Raw genomic sequence first — 20,565 nt, 5'->3', positions numbered from 1 at the left:
GTTTGTATTATTAGCCGCCTGGTCAGCAACATATAGAGACGTACCACTGCTTTTAGAGATTAATATTAATATAAGAACACGGTTACATTAACTTTTATTGACTGTTCCTACACAAACGTGTCTATTTCCACATGCAAAATTATAATAACATTATCATAATTCAGCTGTTTTTGCCTTAAACTAAGCACAATTATATTTTTGTGGAAAAATATAAATAGGTGCAATATTTTTTTTATTTATGTTTGGTTATTTTAATGAAATGAATCCACATCAATTCCCATAACATCATCAGGTAGGCCTCATCCTTGTAAAATATCACCAGCCTGTCTTTAACCGCTGCAACAAACCAGTCTTTTAAACCTTTTAAGCTCACATAAAATGACAATTTATTAAACAAACAAAGCAAATCCTTGCAAAAAAACAAACAAAACAAACAAAAAATACTTATGAACATGTGAAGAATCTTTCAGATAGTAGGGCGATATACACGTTCCTTCAGTCACTTTTATAATGGAACAATTTTATGGTCATTCAGTTTAGAAACACTGTTTTTTTTCTTGGTGTTTGGTCCATAATAATCCGGCTACAGTTTGGAAATAAATTACTATATGCATGTTTAATATAGTGTATAAAGCCACGAGAGCAAATAAAAAGAAAGAGAGACTTACGTGTTATTTGTGGTAACACTGTTGTTAAGAAATACCGAGATCAAGTCTTTTTTTGTTGCTTTGTGTCTCATATTAGTCCATGTTTTGCTGCTAGAACGGGATCATAGTGTTCACATACAGTAAATACGGAGGCTGCTTTTTGGATCAGAACTTGCTGCAGTCATACACAAAAGCTCCCGAAGTGCGATAGATGGACTGGCTGGGTGGGAATGACATCTGGCAGCTGTTATTCCCGTTCACCGGTGAATTATTCAAGCCAATTCTCTGGGATTCGAACATCTCTCGCACCGAGTGGAAGTTTTGCTGCTGCGTCGGGTAAGCCGCGCCGAGATGGCCCAGGTCTCCGGCCTGGTTGAGGTACCAAGAGGTCAGCCTCCCCTGGTGGGCATGGTGGCCCTCCTGGCCGGAGTTGAGGCTGCCGTGGCTCAGGGAGGACGAGGTGGTGGTGACCGAGTAGTCTGGCAGGGTCTCGTCCACGGTGGTGCTCGGGGGGACCAGGTGGCTGCTGGCTCGGTCCCCGGCATATAAGCTCATGGCTTGCATGTTGCAATGGTAGGTGGCGTTGGAGGTAGTGGAGATGGAGTTTTGGTTACAAGGGGAGCTATACACGGATGTCTGGTTCGGGGAGTAGCTTAAAGACAATGACGGGGCGATACCTGTCCTTGTGGGGGCACCGAGGCTGGGGGGCAGCTCAGTACTCCCCTGAGGGGACCCCCGGAGAGAGGTCATGATATTGTCCACGCTGAAGCCCTGCGTGGAGGCCTGGCCGTGGTGCTGGTGGTGCTCGGACCCCTCCATGCCCATGGATCTGTTCGAGGGGATGCTGTGGGGGCTCCCGCTGGACATGCTGCTGCTGCTGTCCGGGCTCTCGATTTTGGGCACTGCGCTCAAGGAGGGCGAGTTGGCCTGCGGGGGTGTCACGGCACCGTTCTCGGTCTTAATATCCTGGATCCTCACAGGCTGTGTTCCGGCCTGCACGGACTGCTCCTGGTCCCGGGACTGCTGCCTCGGCGGCAGGTCCTTCTGGAGCCGCTCCTCCTTCTCCTTGAGCACGTCCTTCTTCTTGAAGCGCCGTCTCCTCCTCAGGAAGCTGCCGTTTTCGAACATGTTGTACGAGTCCGGGTCCAAGGTCCAGTAGCTACCCTTGCCGGGCTTCTTGTCATCGCGGGGCACTTTGACAAAACACTCGTTGAGAGACAAGTTGTGTCTGATGCTGTTCTGCCAGCCTTGCTTGTTGTCTCGGTAGAACGGGAACCTCTCCATGATGAACTGATAAATCCCGTTCAGGGTCACCTTTTTGTCAGGTGAGTTCTGGATCGCCATGGTGATTAGAGCAATGTAACTATACGGAGGTTTCACCATATCCTTCGGCTGAGGCTGAGGTGTGTACGGTCCATACGCCCGGGCCATGCTGGCTGGGTACTGGTCGTGAGCGGCGTGGGTGTACATGTTCATGGGTGCTGGCATGCCGGTGTACCCCCCACCGGCGGCGGCCCGGTAGTAGCCGGGGTCGCTGCTGATGTAAGGCACGACGCCCAGAGAGTTGGGGCTGGAGACGGAGTAGCGCGCCTGCATGACTTCTGGTCCAAAAAGTAGGGGAATTCTCTCGAATCCTCTGCTCAAAACAAATCACAGCTCCTTGCTTTTAAAAAAAATGAACCAAAAAGTATCTTTAAGCCGTCCCCATCTCAGAACCGCATTGAAAAAGTTCTGGAGTTTGGACATCCGTCACCACGCAGGACTTTTGCGCAGTTAAATTCTTTCCTCCTTTTTGCTGCCAGTGAGGCTCCTCCTCGCTCAGGGCCGCCGGTCGTCCAATAGGAAGCCTAGCGAGGGGGGGGTTCTGGGTTCTGGGAGGGAGACCGAGCCAGCCCACTTCGGGCCCAGACGTGACAGAGCAGCCAGAGTCAAGTCACAACAATCAGATGAGAGGAAAATCGATTTATCCTCCAAATGCAAGCAGTTGTGTAATATTTATTTCTCTATTTATTCAGCATCAGCCATCATAATGTGAATGATTTATACCAGCATTGAATTGACGTGTAAGACAGCAATAAGAGGACGAACTGTGTGAAAAGAGGAGATCAAAGTCGAGACTGGGAGGAGGCGGAGAGTCATCTTCATTAAGGGAGGGAATTAAAAGGCGAGTTTGGGCTCAGAGGTGTGAGGATTTGTTCATGAGTGGGGTTTAAAACGCAGGGGGACAAATGGTGTTAACGTTTGGTCTGAGGGAGGTTTGTCTTCTTTGAAAAACATGCAGCACACAATACACACACGTAGAAGGCGTTGTTGGGACGGCTTTGCATATTTCCTATAATAATCCTAATGAGGTTTTGCACTGCAGTGCATCTAATTTATCGTGTAGGTTATGCATGCATGTTATATTATATGCCGTAATGAAAGCATGCGGCATGACTTCCCATTAATAAAGAAAAATAAGGCGTGCGTGAAATTGTTAATAATCATCGTGAGGCAAAGTTACACTCCTAATATCAGTGTAAGCCTCTGCATGTCGTCTTAATTAAATGTCCGTGCGGCTCTCCGACGGTTTCTCCTTACATGGACCCGGGCATGAACTTTTTCCACCGCCCCGGGATGTTTGCACATGTAGTCCACGACTGGCCTTCTATTTAATACCACAGGCCTTACCCACCCACAGCCCCCCTTAACTCCAGTACAATAGGGGGTATTCAGGGATTCATTCATTCATTCATTTTCTACTGCTTATCCTCACGTGGGTCGCTGGGGTGCTGGAGCCTATCCCAGCTGTCTTCGGGGTGAGAGGCGGGGTACACCCTGGACTGGTGGCCAGCCAATCACAGGGCACATATAGACAAACAACCATTCACACTAATATGCATACATATGGACAATTTGGAGTCACCAATTAACCTAGCATGTTTTTGGAATGTGGGAGGAAACCGAAGTACCCGGAGAAAACCCACACAGTCGTAGTCAGGGATGTTAACTCTTATTGATCAAATATGAAAAGTTTAATTTAAAATTATACATGTATATATTGTGTGTTGATATTGTAGTTGTTGGAATATCCAAATGATGTAGAATTAAAACTAATTTATAATAATACGTGATTTATTGTACAGACCTGAGTTAGCAAATATTTGTTTTTCAAGTAACCACGTTGCCATTCAGTGGTTAACAGAGTTTCTGAACCTCGAAATCAAAATCAGTAGTGTAGCTGAATTGTGACAGGAAAGGGTGAAGGGAGGTTAAATAATGAATGCGAGTTTGGCTCCCTCTAGTGTCAAGAAAGTAGAAGGTTTTCTCCTTAAGGGGGAAAATGACCAGTCAATATAATTATATTGTACTTTTTAAATGAATTGAAGATAGTTTCTAGAAAATATATATGAAGCTAATAATGTGCATTTGTACATATATAGGGATGTCTAGGTTAGGGGTGAGGTGGCTGAAATTTAATAATTTATTATTTACAAAATAAAAAAATCCCTAAACATATGAAAGTGGCCTTCTGCATCCATTGGTTTTTCTGTATGCTGTCTGTATCTGGTCAAGGTGATCCATTCCATTCAAAAGTACACGAAACACAGCAAGGCGTATGCACACTTAGACTCTACTACCACCTCTTGGTCAACTTTAGTATTACAGCCAGTGTGCAACATGTACAGTATGTCAAGGTAGGAGCAGAACTGACCTCTTGATGAACGAATAAAAGGTTCTGGATTCTCCCTGGTGACAGACCAGTGATCCTTCCATTGTGTCAGCATCATCCAATGAGCTCCATTTTAATCCAGGACAGTTTCAAGCTAGAACCTGCAGAAGTGACATAAAGAAGGAACCATTATTTATAAGAAATAGGTAGAATTGTAACTAGTATTTTGGCTTTTATGACTTTTCAGTACCACGTTAGGGTGACAAGGGGTTGCTTCCTCATGACCCAGCGAGTTAGTAGGGGTGTCACGGTACAAGACAATACACAACACAATGTAGGAGACAGGATATAAGTTTGTGTGTTTAGGCTGCACGTGCAGAGGGGCATAGTCACATGGGTACAGGTATGTGTGGGAGCTTACATACACATATGAGCCAAAAGTGGCGTGCACATGTTTGTGTAGGGAATGAGGGAAACCTAGAGAGATGTAATTTTATGTTGACCGTGTTGTCACACATTTACATTGCTGTTTTTGTACACATTCTTCATTCGCTTTTTCACATTCCTTATACTGCTGCACACCATCTGCCATAACTTCACATCTGACAATATATTGCAATCTACTAATATCATTTCTACTATGTTACTCTCTTCTGCACTCTTGTATGCTAGTGGCCCCGCCTCCACCCACCGAGACAGAACAACTGTATGACTGACATGGAATGTCCATGGAACAAAATGTGCCAAGGTGCTGAAACCAATGCACACATTGAAGCCTCGTCCTGCCTGTTTGGAGGCAGGAGATGAGGAAAACAGACACACATACACGTGGCAATATATTGAGGACAGCAAAGTTAATTTTCATTTATTAATAAATTGTCATGTTTTATTCTTGCAAGATCTGCACCCCTACAATTTAGCAAGGGAGTTTTAAATCACCCTGGTTAGATTCTTGTATGAATTTATGTACACCCAATCATTAAAGGTAGAGCCAGTGCATCTGATACAGTATGGGAAGTTTAATATCGACCATTGGTGTTGAAATTCTGCATCTCAAAATTAATTATTTGTGGTTTAAGAAGGAGGTTTTGTACAGTTAAATGTCCCTTTGATTCATTCTCATCTGCAGAGATCATTAATAGTCATTATTGAAAATAACATTGTAACACAATACTGTCACTGTTTTAAAGACGAAATGAAACACAAGCATTCATAAAGTTACACAAATGTCAACAATGTGTGTTTAATGACAACAAAAAGGAAGGGAAAATGATATTAGTAATAAAATGCTTTACAGTGTAAAACAATCACTGATACAATCAAGGAAACATATACAGCATAGGATAAACTACAGGGCAATGCAGTAAGATACAGTATGCGGTGACAATAGAGAGAGAAAAAAATACACTAGAAATGTTTGGAATATGTGGATGGACTATGTGGCGGCTGGGATAGGAGGCCAGGGAACTGATACTGTAGAGGGAGATGCTAATTTGTGGGTTCCAATATTTTACTACATAGATCAGAAGGTGCAGCAGCATTTTGGACCAGGTTTTCGGTCTCCACCTTTTTGATATATTGAGGTATGCAAATAGGGAGTTGTACTGAAAGCAAACATTTTTATCCTGAAAATGCAATGTTTCTGAGGTAAGTATGTATGTATAAAAGTAAGTATGGGTCATGGATGCAACATGGCATTCAAAAGCTCATTGCTTGATTAAAAATAACCCCAAGAATTCACAGATCCGAGCGTACATTTGAGCCAAGAGAGGCAGGAGTCTTTACCCAGAAATTTGCTGACCATGCAGTTCTTATAATAGCAGACAGACATCATCAAGTGGTCTGTTTGATTATGTTTTTTTTTAAAAAGATGTATAATTGAATGTATAGAAGTGATATAAAGAGCACTTAAAAAGCCAATAATATATATTATTGTATAATAATATATAATCATGCCAATAGGAAACAAAAAAAGAGTAAATTATAGTGGACCTAAAACAGAACCTTGTGGTACTCCATAAGAAAATGTGGCAGAAAATCTGCAAAATAATTTTACAAATGTTATTGATGTAGGCTAATCAAGCAGCGATTTTGTACTGAACTTTTTCCAACATGAGAATGTCCTTCATGGCTAGGATCTCCATAGTTTTCTGGATGGAAACCAGACGAGAATTGATCAGACGCTTCAATTACCTTTTTAGCAACATATGTACAACAAGAAATTTGAAGTCAACTACAAATTAGAGATGCTTCTACTATGAAAGAAAATTTCTTCTAATAAATTAGTATTTATTAACAAACGCCTGCTTCAAATAAATGAGGATATGACCTGATTCCAATTGTTACTAGGGATGCGCCGATCGATCGGTCACCAATCGGTATCAGCCGATATCAGTGATAAAGCACAGCATCAATATCAGCTGATACTTGCTTTATAACGCCGATCAGCTCCACCTCCACTGCAGCATCCGCAACAAGCATGTCTGCCTCGTGTGGGACTTCTAGTCTTTGTGAGTACGTATACGTAGGTAAGTTTTGCACCCTGCAAAACATGCCACAAAAAATGCAGGCACTTGGCAGGGTGTGGTGCGTTTCTGAGGCTTGCGGTGTAAACATCCATCAGGCAGCGGTGCCCAGGCAAGCCTTGTTCCCAATCCACTGTGCTTGCAAGAGTGGGCAAAATTTTGGGATGAATACAACCTCAATACGGATTTGGGAGCATGCAGCCACTATGTAGCACTTTTAGTGCAGGAGGTACTTTTGTTGTGTGCGGGGCTTAGTCAAGGTGCAGCTGACGTGTGACAAGCGTGCCCTCTGCAACCACTTATGACTCAGTGAGCACGCACGTGGTGGGTGCACGTCAGTCTCGGCACTTCCCCAGTTTGGCTGTCCACACCTCGTGTGGACCATGACGAGTAACCGTGTGTGCCATGCTTAAGACGCGTGTTGTGCGCACTGATTTCAGCAGCGGTCCCCAGGATGCCAAAAGCACAATTCAGAAGCCAGCGGATGCGGCTGCAGGAGCACAGCGGAGGCGGGCAAACCTGCTTTTTATTCAGGTTTTCAGAATGTGAGGAGACTAGAAATAAATGAATTGTGAAATACCAAACGTGAGTTGTGACATACCAGCATTTTGTTCATGTTCTGGTTAACAAGCATATTCACTGTTTGGCTTGAAATAAGCTATGGAAATAAATGTTTCAAAAATTAGTAGCCATTTTCATTTTGCAAAAGTAGCTCTCTAAAGGAAAAAAACAACAACTTTGGTGACCCCTAATATAGCCAGTAGTACATTTAAACATTTACACGTCATCTAAGTCATTGGTATTGGTATGGGCCGATATTAAAACCCTGATCAGCACATCCCTATAGTTGTTCCATTTTTCGATAGGGGTGAAGGCAAGAACAGTTTCTAGCTATATTGGACTTATTGGTTCTTCTTTCCAGGCAATAACTAAGGTAGAAGAGTTAAGCGTAATATGCATTAAATGGGGCAATGGGCTCTGTATTCTAAACTTTGATCAAAACACATGGAAAAAGCTAAAAACAGAACATGAAATTGTAGTACTTGTGGATTACTCAACTCCATACTGGAGCTTTAAATTACGGGAATACCAGACTATGGCGTTTTGTTCACTAGATGGCGACAGCGTCTCTTCAGAGGTCAACGATCCCTTTTGCGAGCGGTTTAAAGTTGGAATTTAAAAGGGTTACATTAAAAATGTATAAAGACGTGTGAATTTTCAGTACAAAACTAGTAGGCTGATAAGTCAACAATGTCATAAACTGTTAATAAACAGCAAAAATGCACCATCACCCTTGATACTGTGAACATTGATTAAATACTTATTTATATAGGAAATACTGAAACAGATTCAGTTTAAGCAAGCAAATTAGTTAAAAACTAAATAATAATAATAGAATGGAAAAACGTATTAAATTAATTAATTAGTGCAAGTAATAGTATATTTAATTCAAAGTATGAATAATGACACAGTTCAGAAATAATACGTCCCTTTAATTATAATTTTCAACAATATTAAGTGCATGGATTAACATAAAAGTATGTTTTTTTCCCGGGAAATGTCCTGAAAATGGGTGCAATCAGTCGGTCGGTAAGTCTATTGAGAATGTTGACTATATATATCACATTGTGATATATGTTCGCCCTTCAAGAAGAATAAATGTAATATATCATTGATGATACGGACGGTGGTTACATGACACACGGCTTCACGTCCTGATAGGCACTCTGATGATGATGATGCAGCTGATGATGATGGTGGTGATGATGATAGTAAGAGGTGCCAGTGCTGGAATGGAGAGAGGACATCCCATTGAGGCTTAAAACGAAATCTTTCCTGTCGCATACTGGAGAAGAGTGGCTGGAGTATCGAGACAATCCAGCTGCAAAGAAAAAGTCAAAACACATTAAAAAGGACTGCTAAAAAGATTAGTACATATATATATCATCGATTATCATTTATCGACTATACATTTTTTAATGTAGGCCTTAAAGTCTTAAATAACTTACATTTTACTTGTTTGCTCAAACAAAAAAGACAATATTTACCGTTTATTACAAATACATTTAAAATCATACGTGTTTTTTTAAAGGAGGAAAAATGCGCACATTTGCTGAGAACGTTGGAGAAAAAAAAAACATTAAATAAAAAACCAGAAAATATTAAGCTGTATAATTAGAAATTAATAAAGGTATCGTGTTTGCTGTAAAAAATGAACAAAAATACATTTGTCAGAAAAGGAAGGAGGGAAAAATCACATATTGGGGATTTTTTTAAATTAAAGATGTTAAAAAATAACGGGGAAATGACGTTAATGTTATTAAAATGTACTTAAACGTAATTGTTTATTATGATCCACATTAAGATGGATTTAGTCTTGAGAATGTCACTGCAAGGTTAATTTCTTAAGTAAATTGTTTAGCACCTGATAAGTTTTACATCAATCGTAATTATAGTCGTAATTTACTGGGTTTTGTTTCAACACACAACAATTCAATAATAATTAGTATATTTGTGCAACTAATAAAATATGCACTCGTTTCGCAGTTTAGTTGATATAAACACTGTATCCAACATAATAATGATACAAATAAATACATTGTATAGAAGCGTATCGCTATGCTGTTTTCATTAATTTTCATTCTAATATTTCTGTGTATCATGTTGATGAAAAAAGTGCATTGTGTCATTTGAAATACCTGGAATGTCAGAAGAATCTCGTCCATTGTGGTGCAGATAAGACTGATCCAGAGAATAAGGCGACATCCCGTGTGTGTGCAAAGCAGCGTGCGCACTGCTGTTGCTGTTCGAGGTCAGAGTCTGCTGCTTGATGTATGAAGGCACTGCAGGTGAACTCCAGTGGGGGGCCGCGTTGCCGTACGGGCTCTGACAGTCCAAAGGGCCCACCATGGCCGGGGAGGACTGCAAGGGGCTGCCTCCACTGTCCGGGCTGCAGTAATCCGCGTTGGGGGTCACCTGGCATGCCGCCATGTATGACGAGCTGGAGCCAGGGGACACATGATGGCCCCCACCGAGACCCTCAAAGCCCCCCGCGTTAAAGTCCAAATTGTAGCCGTTGTGACACACTAGAGGGCCTGATGCTGACTGGAAATCAAAGTTGGCCCCAAAGCCGATGGTGTTCATCATCCTGTACATTGGTTTTAAAGTTTGGCATTTCCTGCGAAAGCCCCGAGGTCTACGGCGAAAGGAGCCCTCCTCGAACATGAACTCACTACCGGGGTCGATGGTCCAGTAGTGGCCTTTACCCGGTCGACCGAGACCTTTTGGTAATTTGATGAAACACTCGTTGAGGGACAGGTTGTGTCTGACAGAGTTCTTCCATCCCTGATAGGACCCCCTGAAGAAAGTGAAGCGGGCCTGCAGGAACTGATAAATCTCGCTCAGTGTGAGCCTTTTGCTCGGTGAGCTCTGGATGGCCATCACAATGAGGGCGATGTAGGAATACGGGGGCTTTTCTGGGCGCCTCAAACCCGAGTTCCCCCTCTTGCTTTTCGCGTCTTGCGCACTGGCCGCCATCACTGCTTGTGCGCCGGCAGCCGGCATGGAGCGCGCAAGGTTCGGATCCAAATGGGGGCTCTTACTCGCCATGGATGCGCCACTAAATCATCTTGTTGAATTCAAAACACAAATAAAAACCGATGCAGGTCTTCGTCATCCATGTCTCATGCTGCTGCTCCCCACAGCCGAAGATAATAAGGAACTTCCAGCTTCAGCTCCTTTTCCTCGACTCGGTCCATTGCTGGCCACTAAAGACCCTCAACCAAGTCTTCTCTTGCCCCTCTCGACCCTTACAATCCCTCCAAGAAGTCATCGGGAACTAAACTCCCTCCCATCTGGACACGATCCAGACTAGAAGCCGGACGCCAGGCTGTGCATGCGTAAAAGACCAATCACCCACCCCCCTCCTCCTTAATCGCCCTTCCCCTCATATGCACACTTCCACCGCTCCACTCTTTTAAAAATCTTTAAAAAATCTCAGAACTGGACACAAATTTGGGGTATAAATGGCTGGGAAAAAAGTCTGTTCAAATGTATTTACATACTGATACTGAAGAGCTATAGCAAATCAAACTATAGGTTACATTATTGTGATTATTTTGTTGCGTGTAAGGTGACCTTGGGTGTTTTAAAAGATGCTGTTATCTTCCGGATTGATTCCAGAAGATAAAACAAACTTGTTGCAAACAGCAGGATGCTCATGGCAGCACTGAAGCTGAGAATGAAACTTTTCATCACAAAGATGTGAGTAGTAAAGAGCTCAACTGTATTAAATGTAGCTTAATATTCTCATCAATAACAGTAAAAGCTTTGAGTCATTTGTCAGGAAATAGGAACATATTTGCATATTCACACTTGTTAGTAGATCATAATTAATATTTTAAATAGTTTCTGGGGAGATGGTGGTAAATAAACATGGAAATGTAAAGAGCAAAAAGTACATACATATTCACCTTTTGTTAAAATTGAAATTAAAATAAGTGCAGTATAGATAGGGCCCCAATGGGGGGGGGTGCCTTTGCTCCGCCCCCAAAATACGTCCCTGGATAGATGGGCATCAAATTATGATTTTAACACACATTCGTATCTTTGTATTGGACCATATTAGCATATATGTGAACTCATGTAAATAATAATGTAATAAATTAGAATGTATTTGGAAGGTCCATTTATTTTAGTAATTCGATTCAAAAAGCAAATCATGTATTCTATTGATTCTACAGTGAGTGAAATATTTCCAGAATGCACTTAATTAAAAAAATAATAATTTTGATTATGAGTATACCTACAAGTAAAGTACTGGTTGGTGGTTTAATGAGATGATTAGTACTCCTGAAATCAAATAACACACTCATTGAGATGCAGCTATATACCTAAAATGACGATAAAAATCACAATAAACCGTGATATTGTTGAATACGTGAACATGAACCCTTATATACGATAAATATAGTAACACAAGTAGATTAACAAAGAACGTGTTACCGTGTTTATTATTAAAAAGCGCTCAGGAAGAACCCCTGCGCATGCGTACAGCGTACGCACCAATCAGTGAATTAATTTCCATTCATACTTTAATTGCACGAAACCAACACATGGGAATATGATATTTTCTTTCTGCAGTGAATAAGGTTCATTAAACATTATAGTGCAGGTATAGGTCATGCAACACTGCCAAACTGCTTTTTGATTTTGATGTGAAATATACGTGACAACCTTACATATCAACATATCGTTTTTATTTCGCTGCAATCAGTATATCGTAAAGAAAGTGCAACACGGCCAGCTTTAAATATTTACAATAAGTAACAGTTATGACAAACCACAGCTGGATGCGCAAGCAAAACAAGAAAATACATGACCAAATCAAGAAAACTGCCACAAAATGCCACCAAAATCATGTCAAAAATAATCATCATAATCACCACCGGTTTCCTTCCAGCACCAGTGCACATGACTTATGACGAAACATGAAACATGTAAGAATGAGTCCCATTAATGAATGAAGGCGTCACAAAGTTTGTAAGAGAATACCACCTATTGGCGCATGCGCAGGTCCAGGGTCCATGCGGTACGGTGGTTTCACGTGAGGTAAAGAGGCAGCAGGTGGATTTAAATACTGTATCATTATGCCGGTGTAGTGTTCCACATGGGACACAAGTGGCAAAACGTTGTTAGAGTCCCTCCTGAAGGGTTTACTGAGGATGGTGTCTATTGTAAAGGAACTTGTAAACTTCTTAGCGTTGCCTGTGAGGTCGGTGCTCGGCGGTGCGTCCTGTGCGGGCTCCAAGCTTTGCTGCTGCTGCTGAGTGGTCAACCTGACGTTGAGGCGCTTCCTTCTCCGCCTGAACACGCCGTCTGCGAACGTATACTCGCTGTTCGGGTTCAGCATCCAGAAATTGTCCTTCCCCCACGGTCTGGATGGGTCGCGGAGCACTTTGTGGAAGCAGTCGTTCAGAGAGAGGTTGTGGCGCACCGAGTTCCTCCAGCCGGTGTAGCTGCCCCGGAAGAAGGGGAACTTATTCATGAGATATTCGTTGATTTCGGCCAGGGTCAAGCGTCCAGAGGGTGAGTCCCGAATAGCCATGGCGATGAGGGCAATGTAGGAGAAAGGTGGTTTGGGTCTCCTTGTGTACGGCTTGGATTTGCCGCTCGCGGGGCTGTGAGCCACAAAGTCTCCATCTGAGCCGAGTTCCTCCTCGGCGGCGAAAGGCGAGCACTTCCCACCCTCCGGAGCCTTGAATGCCGCAGCCGACTTCATATTATGATGGTTTCCGCACAAAACCCCGAGCTTCATGCCCTTCTTCTTTGAGGAAGCCCCTTCTTGTCTTGAGCTACTTGGATCCGTGCGCCAAGTCTTGTGCGTAAAGCGAGTTTAATTGGTTTGGGTGATTTGCGCTACCTGTGAGCCCCAACACTCTTCTCACCTAAACCTGCTTGTGCAACAGTTTATAGCTTACCTCAGGACCAACCCAAAAGGGGCGGGGTTTGTCTATTTATAAAGGTCTGTACTTCACTGGTATATTGTAAAATCAAATTTACATATTTGACATGTTTCTGTAGCAATATTTAACAGTAGGGACATTATCAAAAATATTATAGGCATCATAATTTTTTGTATGTTCCTATGATTAAGAGGTGCTCTTGTTCCTGCCTTACCTGTGCAATATGACCTGCATTTACACCTGAGACTAGCAGGTGGCGTGTGGTTCCACAGGTGACCTATTCAGTGGGAAAACACTCAATTCAGCCCGCATAGAAACCAATGTTGTGTTTGTTTCAGGTCTGTGCCAGTGTCAGGATAGAAGAGTTATCTAAGAAGACACATTGTGATTTATTTTTCTTTGTAATTAACTGGCTTGTTGTTTGAGAGTATTTTGGAAACGGGAGTTACCTGTGAAACAGTCCAAAGGGAAACACCTGCAGTGCGTAACGTTGTCTTGTTGTAGCAATACAATAGTAAACTAACGTCAGTTTAAGTCAAATCTTTTTTTTTGTCTCCGCCCCAGTTTAACAAAAACGTGCACCAAAATTCTTCTTCACTGTCCGTGTATTGTTTTCAATTGAACGCAACTGCTAAATAACTCACCACGGGGCCAAGGAAAGATACAATTTGATAAGTGCAGAAATGGCGTCTGTATGGCTCATCTTGCCACGACTTATATGAGAAGTCATCAGCAACAATACATTCCATCTTGGATTAGGATGAAGAAATCAAGGAAAATAATGGTTACCATAAGAGGTAATGGTGTTTACAAAACAGAGATGAAATGATCAAAGATGCTTTAATAGTCCACACTCTCTTTACTCCCCTCCTCCCTTGTCACTACTCACCGTCTTTGCCAACAAAGGTGAAAGTCATATAAAATGTTCATTTATCAATTGTATTTGTAATTTATAATGATTTCACATTGTTTTCTGCAAAACTATTCTTGATAAAATTTATTTTTTGTTAATATCTTTGATGTCTGGAACACATTCATTGGACGGTTACGTTATTTCCTATGGGAAAAATGGACTCAGTTTTTGTATGTTTCAGATTTCGCTTGACATTGTGGAAGTAACTACAAAAACAAAAACTCAGGTACACATGTAATTTGTTCACTTCCGGTATTCAAATGGTCACCAATGGTTAACGCTTTCTGAAAGAATATAGAAACCATACCAATTACCATAATTCTTATTAGCCTATTCCATAATTTCACCCCACATATTGATGTCTAGGAGAATTATACTTATACTTCCTGGTTAGATTGATTACATTCATATGCTGCTGACAGTTCACAAGGTGATCATATGTCATCCAAATTCCCCAAAAAGTATGCAGTATGTGTGTATGTCTATATAAACAGGCCAAACCAGAGACAACAACATACTAACTGCCAAGAAAGGTGCTGTAGACAATGTACTAAATCAGGCTGGAGCCATTAAGCTGATATGTCTCAAAGATATTAGCTCATGTGGAAAAGACAGAAATTACAAAAACCACCAAAGTCCAACACAAGGGCCCTGGTCGACCGCCATTTTGTTTGTTATTCAAATTATTTATTCTAATAAGTGCTGAAGTCTTTCGTAATTTGCTGTAATTATCTTGTGTAATGTCCCTTGTGATGACAGGTTTTAGTGTGAATTTTGAGGCCCATTTTTACCACAAGTGTAGTATAAACTCTGTACACGTCTTGGGCACCTGTACTGTAGATCCTGTAAAAATTAGCTTTTACTGCAAAAGGACGGTATTCACAATTCAAGATTTATTGTGCACATTTTATTGCAGATACTATATAATCGTACGTTTTGTGGCCATATTTAATATATGTTGGGATGCTTGCAAAGACTACAAGTACAGTGCTTGCAGAAGATCATCTTGGCTTCGGCTCAGAGGTGGGGAACCTGCAGCCTGTGGGCCATGTACGGCACACAAGAGTGGTGGATTCAGCCAAATTTTCAATTATACGCAGTCTCAACAAAACCCTCAAAATAATAAACCTTTGTTGAACAATTGCATTTTCAGCCCCCAATAAGAAAAATGTTCCCCGCTCCGTTTGAAATAGCAGCCTGGAAGGTGACTGATGTCAGTCATGACTCACGAAGGTCCGTACAAACAGATGATTTCTAAAATAAGCTCTCACTGTAGTTGTTTATGGAGAGAGAGAAATAGTCCTACAGTGGTGTGTAAAAGGATTGTAATACAATCTATGCTACTTTTCTGAAACTTTATCATCTTTGTCTTTAAGAGGTATGCACTCATTGCATTGTTTTTTATCAAACGAAAAAAAACAGGTCGGTAATTATGAGTCCTTGATAAATTGACCTACGTGTATGTGGGTCTGCTCCATCTCTGTGTATTACACAGGCTGGATGTCAAGAGGGTTCACTCTGCATATGTCTGTGCGCATTGGCTCTATATGAAATGAACACAAAAGAGAGGGGGCATCTTCTCAACTATTAAGACTCTTTGTGCCCGTCGTGGAGGCGGGGCTACATGGAGTGCTAGCAGATGCGAATATGAATCAAGGCACAAAGGCGATTGTTACCCGAAAGCCATGTACCAGTGTGGATGTGCAGCACTGCCTTGCTACTGACAGTCAACGCTTACTGGCGCTTTTGTGCCTCCTGAGCTGCCATAGCTTGTGCGGTGAAGTTGGCAATGTTTGATTGCAGCACATGTTAGGCTGTAAAAGGATAGCTACCCTATAAACTCCTGCAAATTGTGCAGTTTGTCATATCCATTATTTTTACAGAGCTCAAACTATACACTACACAACTGTGTGTGTAAGTCTTTATTTATATAGCGTCGCGTCACTGGGAATACTTTTGCTGTTTAGTTTTTGTAAATGGCTGGAAAGCACATGGTTAGGGTATCACATAGTAGTTGGTTAATATTCTGCATTATATGTTGGTAGTGTCTTGTCTGTTTTATCCACCTATTACGTTGCCGTGTGTAGTTGTTTTGACACCACGAGTTGGAATGGTGTGTTTATTGGTGACGCCCAGCCATTCATAGCTAATATAGTATGCTTCACATACTAGGTACGTATACTACACTTGAGTACAACCTTGTCACTCAAATGTCACATGACACAATGATCTTTGAACGATTATCTTTTTAGTCAAAATAATTGAATATTGGTCAATAATAAATAGCACATTTATTGCAAAACTTGTTATTGTGACCGGCCTAGACACTCCAAGGTACCAGTGTGTTAATGATTATAAAAAAAATGCAGACAGTGCCTCCCCGTCTGACTTCTCTCTGGCACTTGAAATATGTACTTTGTGACAACTCAACTCAAAGCGACAGTAATACCATAGATACCATTCATAACACCTTTTCCCCGCAATATTTGTTCTCACTCGTGGGTCCCCATCCACCACTACGTTTCCCCAAATTACGGTGTGGGCCAAGGGTCAAACAGGACATGCGCACGTTGCACCCGCATTAAAAATTGGATACCGATGTATCCTTGTGGCATATAGCCCAAAGCTAGCAGACTCTACCGATGATAAAGTACATAAACACCACCTGTTAACATATTCAACATGCTGACGATGGCCTCACCATCAATGAATGAGCAAAACACAATGCTAAATTGTGTATTTATTTAAACACATTGGGAACAGCAACAGTCAATTATGATTCAATTATGAATCATTATATAATTTTAATAATCATTTTAAATTGTTTTATTAATTTATTTAATACATTACATTTCTTGTATTCTTTATGCTATATGTAATACTGTGCTGTTTAAAATTGACAAGACAACTTCAGTGAAACCTTTGCAGCAAATTCCACATGGGGTCTAAAAATAACCCTGTGAAGACGTCTACCTGTCTAGGTTTCAGTTTTGCATAAGTCTTGCTTCAGGTTCTTTTTTTTTTGACTGTCTATACAAACAAATCCTCTTTGCGTGTGAGGCAGCCATTAGTTTGTGGGGTCAAGATGATTTCCAGATGATTACGCTGCCGAAAACATAAACAGTAACCTCGACATCCACAGGATGCATTCAAAGGGTCAAAATAAAAACACAATTTGATGGTAATAGTATAGGCGTAGCTTCATGCTATTTAAAAACCTTGAGAATATTTCACACTATTTGACTTACTGTACGTCTACTGTAAGTCACATGACATGGGTCTTACATTTATTTGCCCATACAAGTTCTTGTTTGTAGAGTGTTTTTTGTTGTAATCTTCTAATGCACAAATAATGTAATAAATGCCATCACACCTGGAATTCTGCTCTTTTCCTTGCACTTGTAATATGCGTAACTTTGGGAAATCTATTTAAAGAGGACTGTTCTTTCATGTTTGTGAATAGCATCAAGGAAAGACGGTGTAAAAACAAGCCCGTTCCTGCCGCTGGTTTGGGGAGTTTCTATTTCCGTATTTTTCACTTCAACACAATTGAACTGACAAACACATGGGAACACAAAAACATTGTGAGTATAAATAAAAGGATATTGCCAGGTGAGGGGAAAGTGGGATTACTATAGATCTGATACCTATGTCACTTGAGATACAAGGTACTGTAAGACAAAAAAAACATGGCGTCAGTTAACATGGAAAACTATAGAGAATGTTTAACTTATACATAGGTGAATGAATCATGGGGTTAAAAACACAGCAATAAGCTTACTTTCCATAAAAATGGGGATATAATGAGGGGATTATTTTGCAACAGTAAGACTGAACACGCAAAAAGAACAAGAAGGGCGATTCAGTTTCTATTTATTCAGTGCAAGGTTTTGACGGTCTAAGCAGGTACGTATGTGCTAGGAGTCTTGTAAACAGTCAGTGACGAGCTGTAGGACCACAAAAGTGTTATTACGACAGAGAGAAAAGGCGGATAAACATTTATATCTGAGAATCTATGGCAGGCATCCAAGTGCTGGCTCCAAATTCACATTTGACAGAGGGATTCCCACTGATTCTACTTAAGGCACATAAACAAAAGAGTATTTGAATGTTAACTTGAACCTTTATCATCTCCTTTGATATCAGTTTTGAGACACAATGACCCAAAAAACAAGGATAATAAAAAGTGCAATAATGCAATTACTATGAAGGTTGAACCATTACATATTTGCAGACTTTTACAGCTTTATCATATAGTATGCTGCAACCTTTGCACTGAGCCTGCAACAACCCAACCTACTGGTATCTTTCCTATATTATGTTGACTTGAAGATGAATTCCTATATCTTTCAATACATTTCTGCTACAGTTGCCTATAACTAGTACCTTTACCATAGTACCAGATTACTGGTACTGTAACAGATTACTGCCACGTAATGGGACACACCTACTCCGCTGAGAAAGCCCGCTATTAAAAAACAAAACAAAATGTTTTAGAATTATATCCATTCTGTAACCATGTAGCAACTGGCACATTCATTCATTCATTTTCTAACGCTGATCCTCATGAGAGTCATGGGATTGCTGGAGTCTATCCCAGCTGTCTTCGGGCAAGAGGCGGGGCACACACTGGACTGGTCGCCAGCCAATCACAGGGCACATATAAACAACCATTCATATTCACATTCATACCTATGGACAATATGGAGTCGCCAATTAACCTAGCATGTTTTTGGAATGTGGGAGGAAACCGGAGTACCCGGAGAAAACCCACGCATGCACGGGGAGAACATGCAAACTCCACACAGAGGAGGGTGGAATCGAACTCGGGTCTACTAGCTGTGTGGCCTGCGTGCTAAACACTCGGTCACCGTGCAGCCAGGCACATTCATGATGACATACGTATATTACTTAAGTATTTTAAACATTCCCGGAATGTATTTCCTGGGCACACTGATTTCATATAGGAACATAGAAACAAACACTACATGTAGCAGTAACTTTTCCAATCTCAAAAATAAAAATACAGCAGCAGTAGCTCCAATTTGTTTTTGGTTTTTTTCCCCATCAGAACCCCCCCACCACATATAACACACATTCATTGACCCTAGCAATGTATGAACGCACAATAATAAAATCTTCAACATGTTAATACACCATATAGTACAGCGTGACATGACATCAGTGCACAATGGTGTCGCTCAGTGTGTGTGTACAGCAGCACCAACTTTTGCTTGTTACTTGTTTTTGGCGCCTAACTTATATTCCTGTATATATCCACACTGTATCATAGTCACTTCATTGCAATACTGTACATATTATTGTTATTATATATTGTCACATCCATACTGTGCATACTGTTTATAATCTGTATAATCTGCAATGCAATAGCCATATTATAGTCATTTATATCCCTGTATATATCCTCACTGTATTATAGTCACAGCCTGTTATAGTTTGTACATAGATCTGTCCATTTACAGCTCTATTCTATTTCTACATTTACTTACTACTAAGGTACTTATAAAATTGCACTTCTGCACTACAAGTGACATGAGCAATAACAATAAAGTTGAATCTAATCTAATCTAACTGTTTTCCAAGTACATTAGTACATGCGTGAATATATAAACGAGAGCCATTAACTTTAATTTATTTGTAGAAAGGTGCTTAATGAAATTAAGTACATTTACTTGTGTTTACTTACAGTGCAGCCTTGTCACATCCAATATGGCAGCAATATTGACTTGCGTACGCTCAGCACTACATATATGGTTTTGACAACAGTCCTTCCTGTTTCCCCAACTGTACTGTTGTTGTAAATAGCTGCTAAATGACATGTTTAGAGCTCACATAGTTGATTTGATGGTCATTTTTAATTATTCATTGGTAATGTCCTGTCTGTTGTTATCTACCAATTACGCTGTAGTGTGATGTTTTTCTAAGCTCTTAGACAACGTGAGTAAGACTGGTAGATGGAATGTTAACCCCACCCGCGATTTCTATGGCACTGGTAAGCTGTGTGATTACAGTGCTTGCTAAGTAAAGTGTTACCTCTTTCTCACAGGCTTGTGAGCGGCACAGTGTTAGCTACATTCATTCATTCATTTTCTACCACTTGTCCTCACGAGGGTCGGGGGTGCTGGAGTCTATCCCAGCTGTCTCGGGCGAGAGGCGGGGTACACCCTGGGCTGGTCGCCAGCCAATCACAGGGCATATACAGACAAACAACCATTCACACTCACATTCATACCTATGGACAATTTGGAGTCGCCAATTAACCTAGCATGTTTTTGGAATGTGGGAGGAAACCGGAGAAAACCCACACAGGGAGAACATGCAAACTCCATACAGAGATGACAGA

At 41.1% G+C, this 20,565-nt stretch overlaps 3 protein-coding genes across 3 annotated transcripts; all 3 read right to left on the bottom strand.

Moving 5' to 3' along the window:
- Positions 1 to 369: 369 nt before the first annotated feature.
- Positions 370 to 2,602, bottom strand: foxc1a (forkhead box C1a). Its single transcript, XM_058066251.2, has one exon. It carries the CDS (start codon positions 2,241 to 2,243, stop codon positions 813 to 815), a length of 1,431 nt encoding a protein of 476 aa, XP_057922234.2. The 5' UTR covers positions 2,244 to 2,602; the 3' UTR covers positions 370 to 812.
- A 5,698-nt stretch (positions 2,603 to 8,300) lies between these two features.
- LOC131125089 (forkhead box protein F2-like) lies at positions 8,301 to 10,676 on the bottom strand. Its single transcript, XM_058066257.2, has 2 exons — positions 9,524 to 10,676; positions 8,301 to 8,706 (listed from the first exon to the last, which is right to left on the bottom strand). Exons 1-2 carry the CDS (start codon positions 10,431 to 10,433, stop codon positions 8,516 to 8,518), a joined length of 1,101 nt encoding a protein of 366 aa, XP_057922240.2. The 5' UTR covers positions 10,434 to 10,676; the 3' UTR covers positions 8,301 to 8,515.
- A 1,133-nt stretch (positions 10,677 to 11,809) lies between these two features.
- Positions 11,810 to 13,285, bottom strand: LOC131125091 (forkhead box protein Q1-like). Its single transcript, XM_058066262.2, has one exon. The coding sequence runs from the start codon at positions 13,138 to 13,140 to the stop codon at positions 12,355 to 12,357; it is 786 nt and encodes a 261-aa protein (XP_057922245.2). The 5' UTR covers positions 13,141 to 13,285; the 3' UTR covers positions 11,810 to 12,354.
- Between the last annotated feature and the right edge of the window lie 7,280 nt (positions 13,286 to 20,565).

The sequence above is a fragment of the Doryrhamphus excisus genome, linkage group LG6 (genome assembly GCF_037039965.1).
Source record: "Doryrhamphus excisus strain RoL-2023G ecotype Guam linkage group LG6, RoL_Dexc_Guam_v1.1, whole genome shotgun sequence".
Lineage (NCBI taxonomy): Eukaryota > Metazoa > Chordata > Actinopteri > Syngnathiformes > Syngnathidae > Doryrhamphus > Doryrhamphus excisus.
The sequence above is the reverse complement of the archived record's forward strand: the minus strand, read 5'-3'. Positions and strand labels throughout refer to the sequence as shown.

Excerpts from the sequence above, each read along its gene's own strand:
- LOC131125089 (XM_058066257.2), bottom strand. The coding sequence starts at position 10,433 with ATGGCGAGTAAGAGCCCCCATTTGGATCCGAACCTTGCGCGCTCCATG. Across the intron at positions 8,707-9,523 it reads AGATTCTTCTGACATTCCAG|CTGGATTGTCTCGATACTCC; the intron begins GTATTTCAAATG and ends TTTTCTTTGCAG.
- LOC131125091 (XM_058066262.2), bottom strand. The coding sequence starts at position 13,140 with ATGAAGCTCGGGGTTTTGTGCGGAAACCATCATAATATGAAGTCGGCT.
- foxc1a (XM_058066251.2), bottom strand. The coding sequence starts at position 2,243 with ATGCAGGCGCGCTACTCCGTCTCCAGCCCCAACTCTCTGGGCGTCGTG.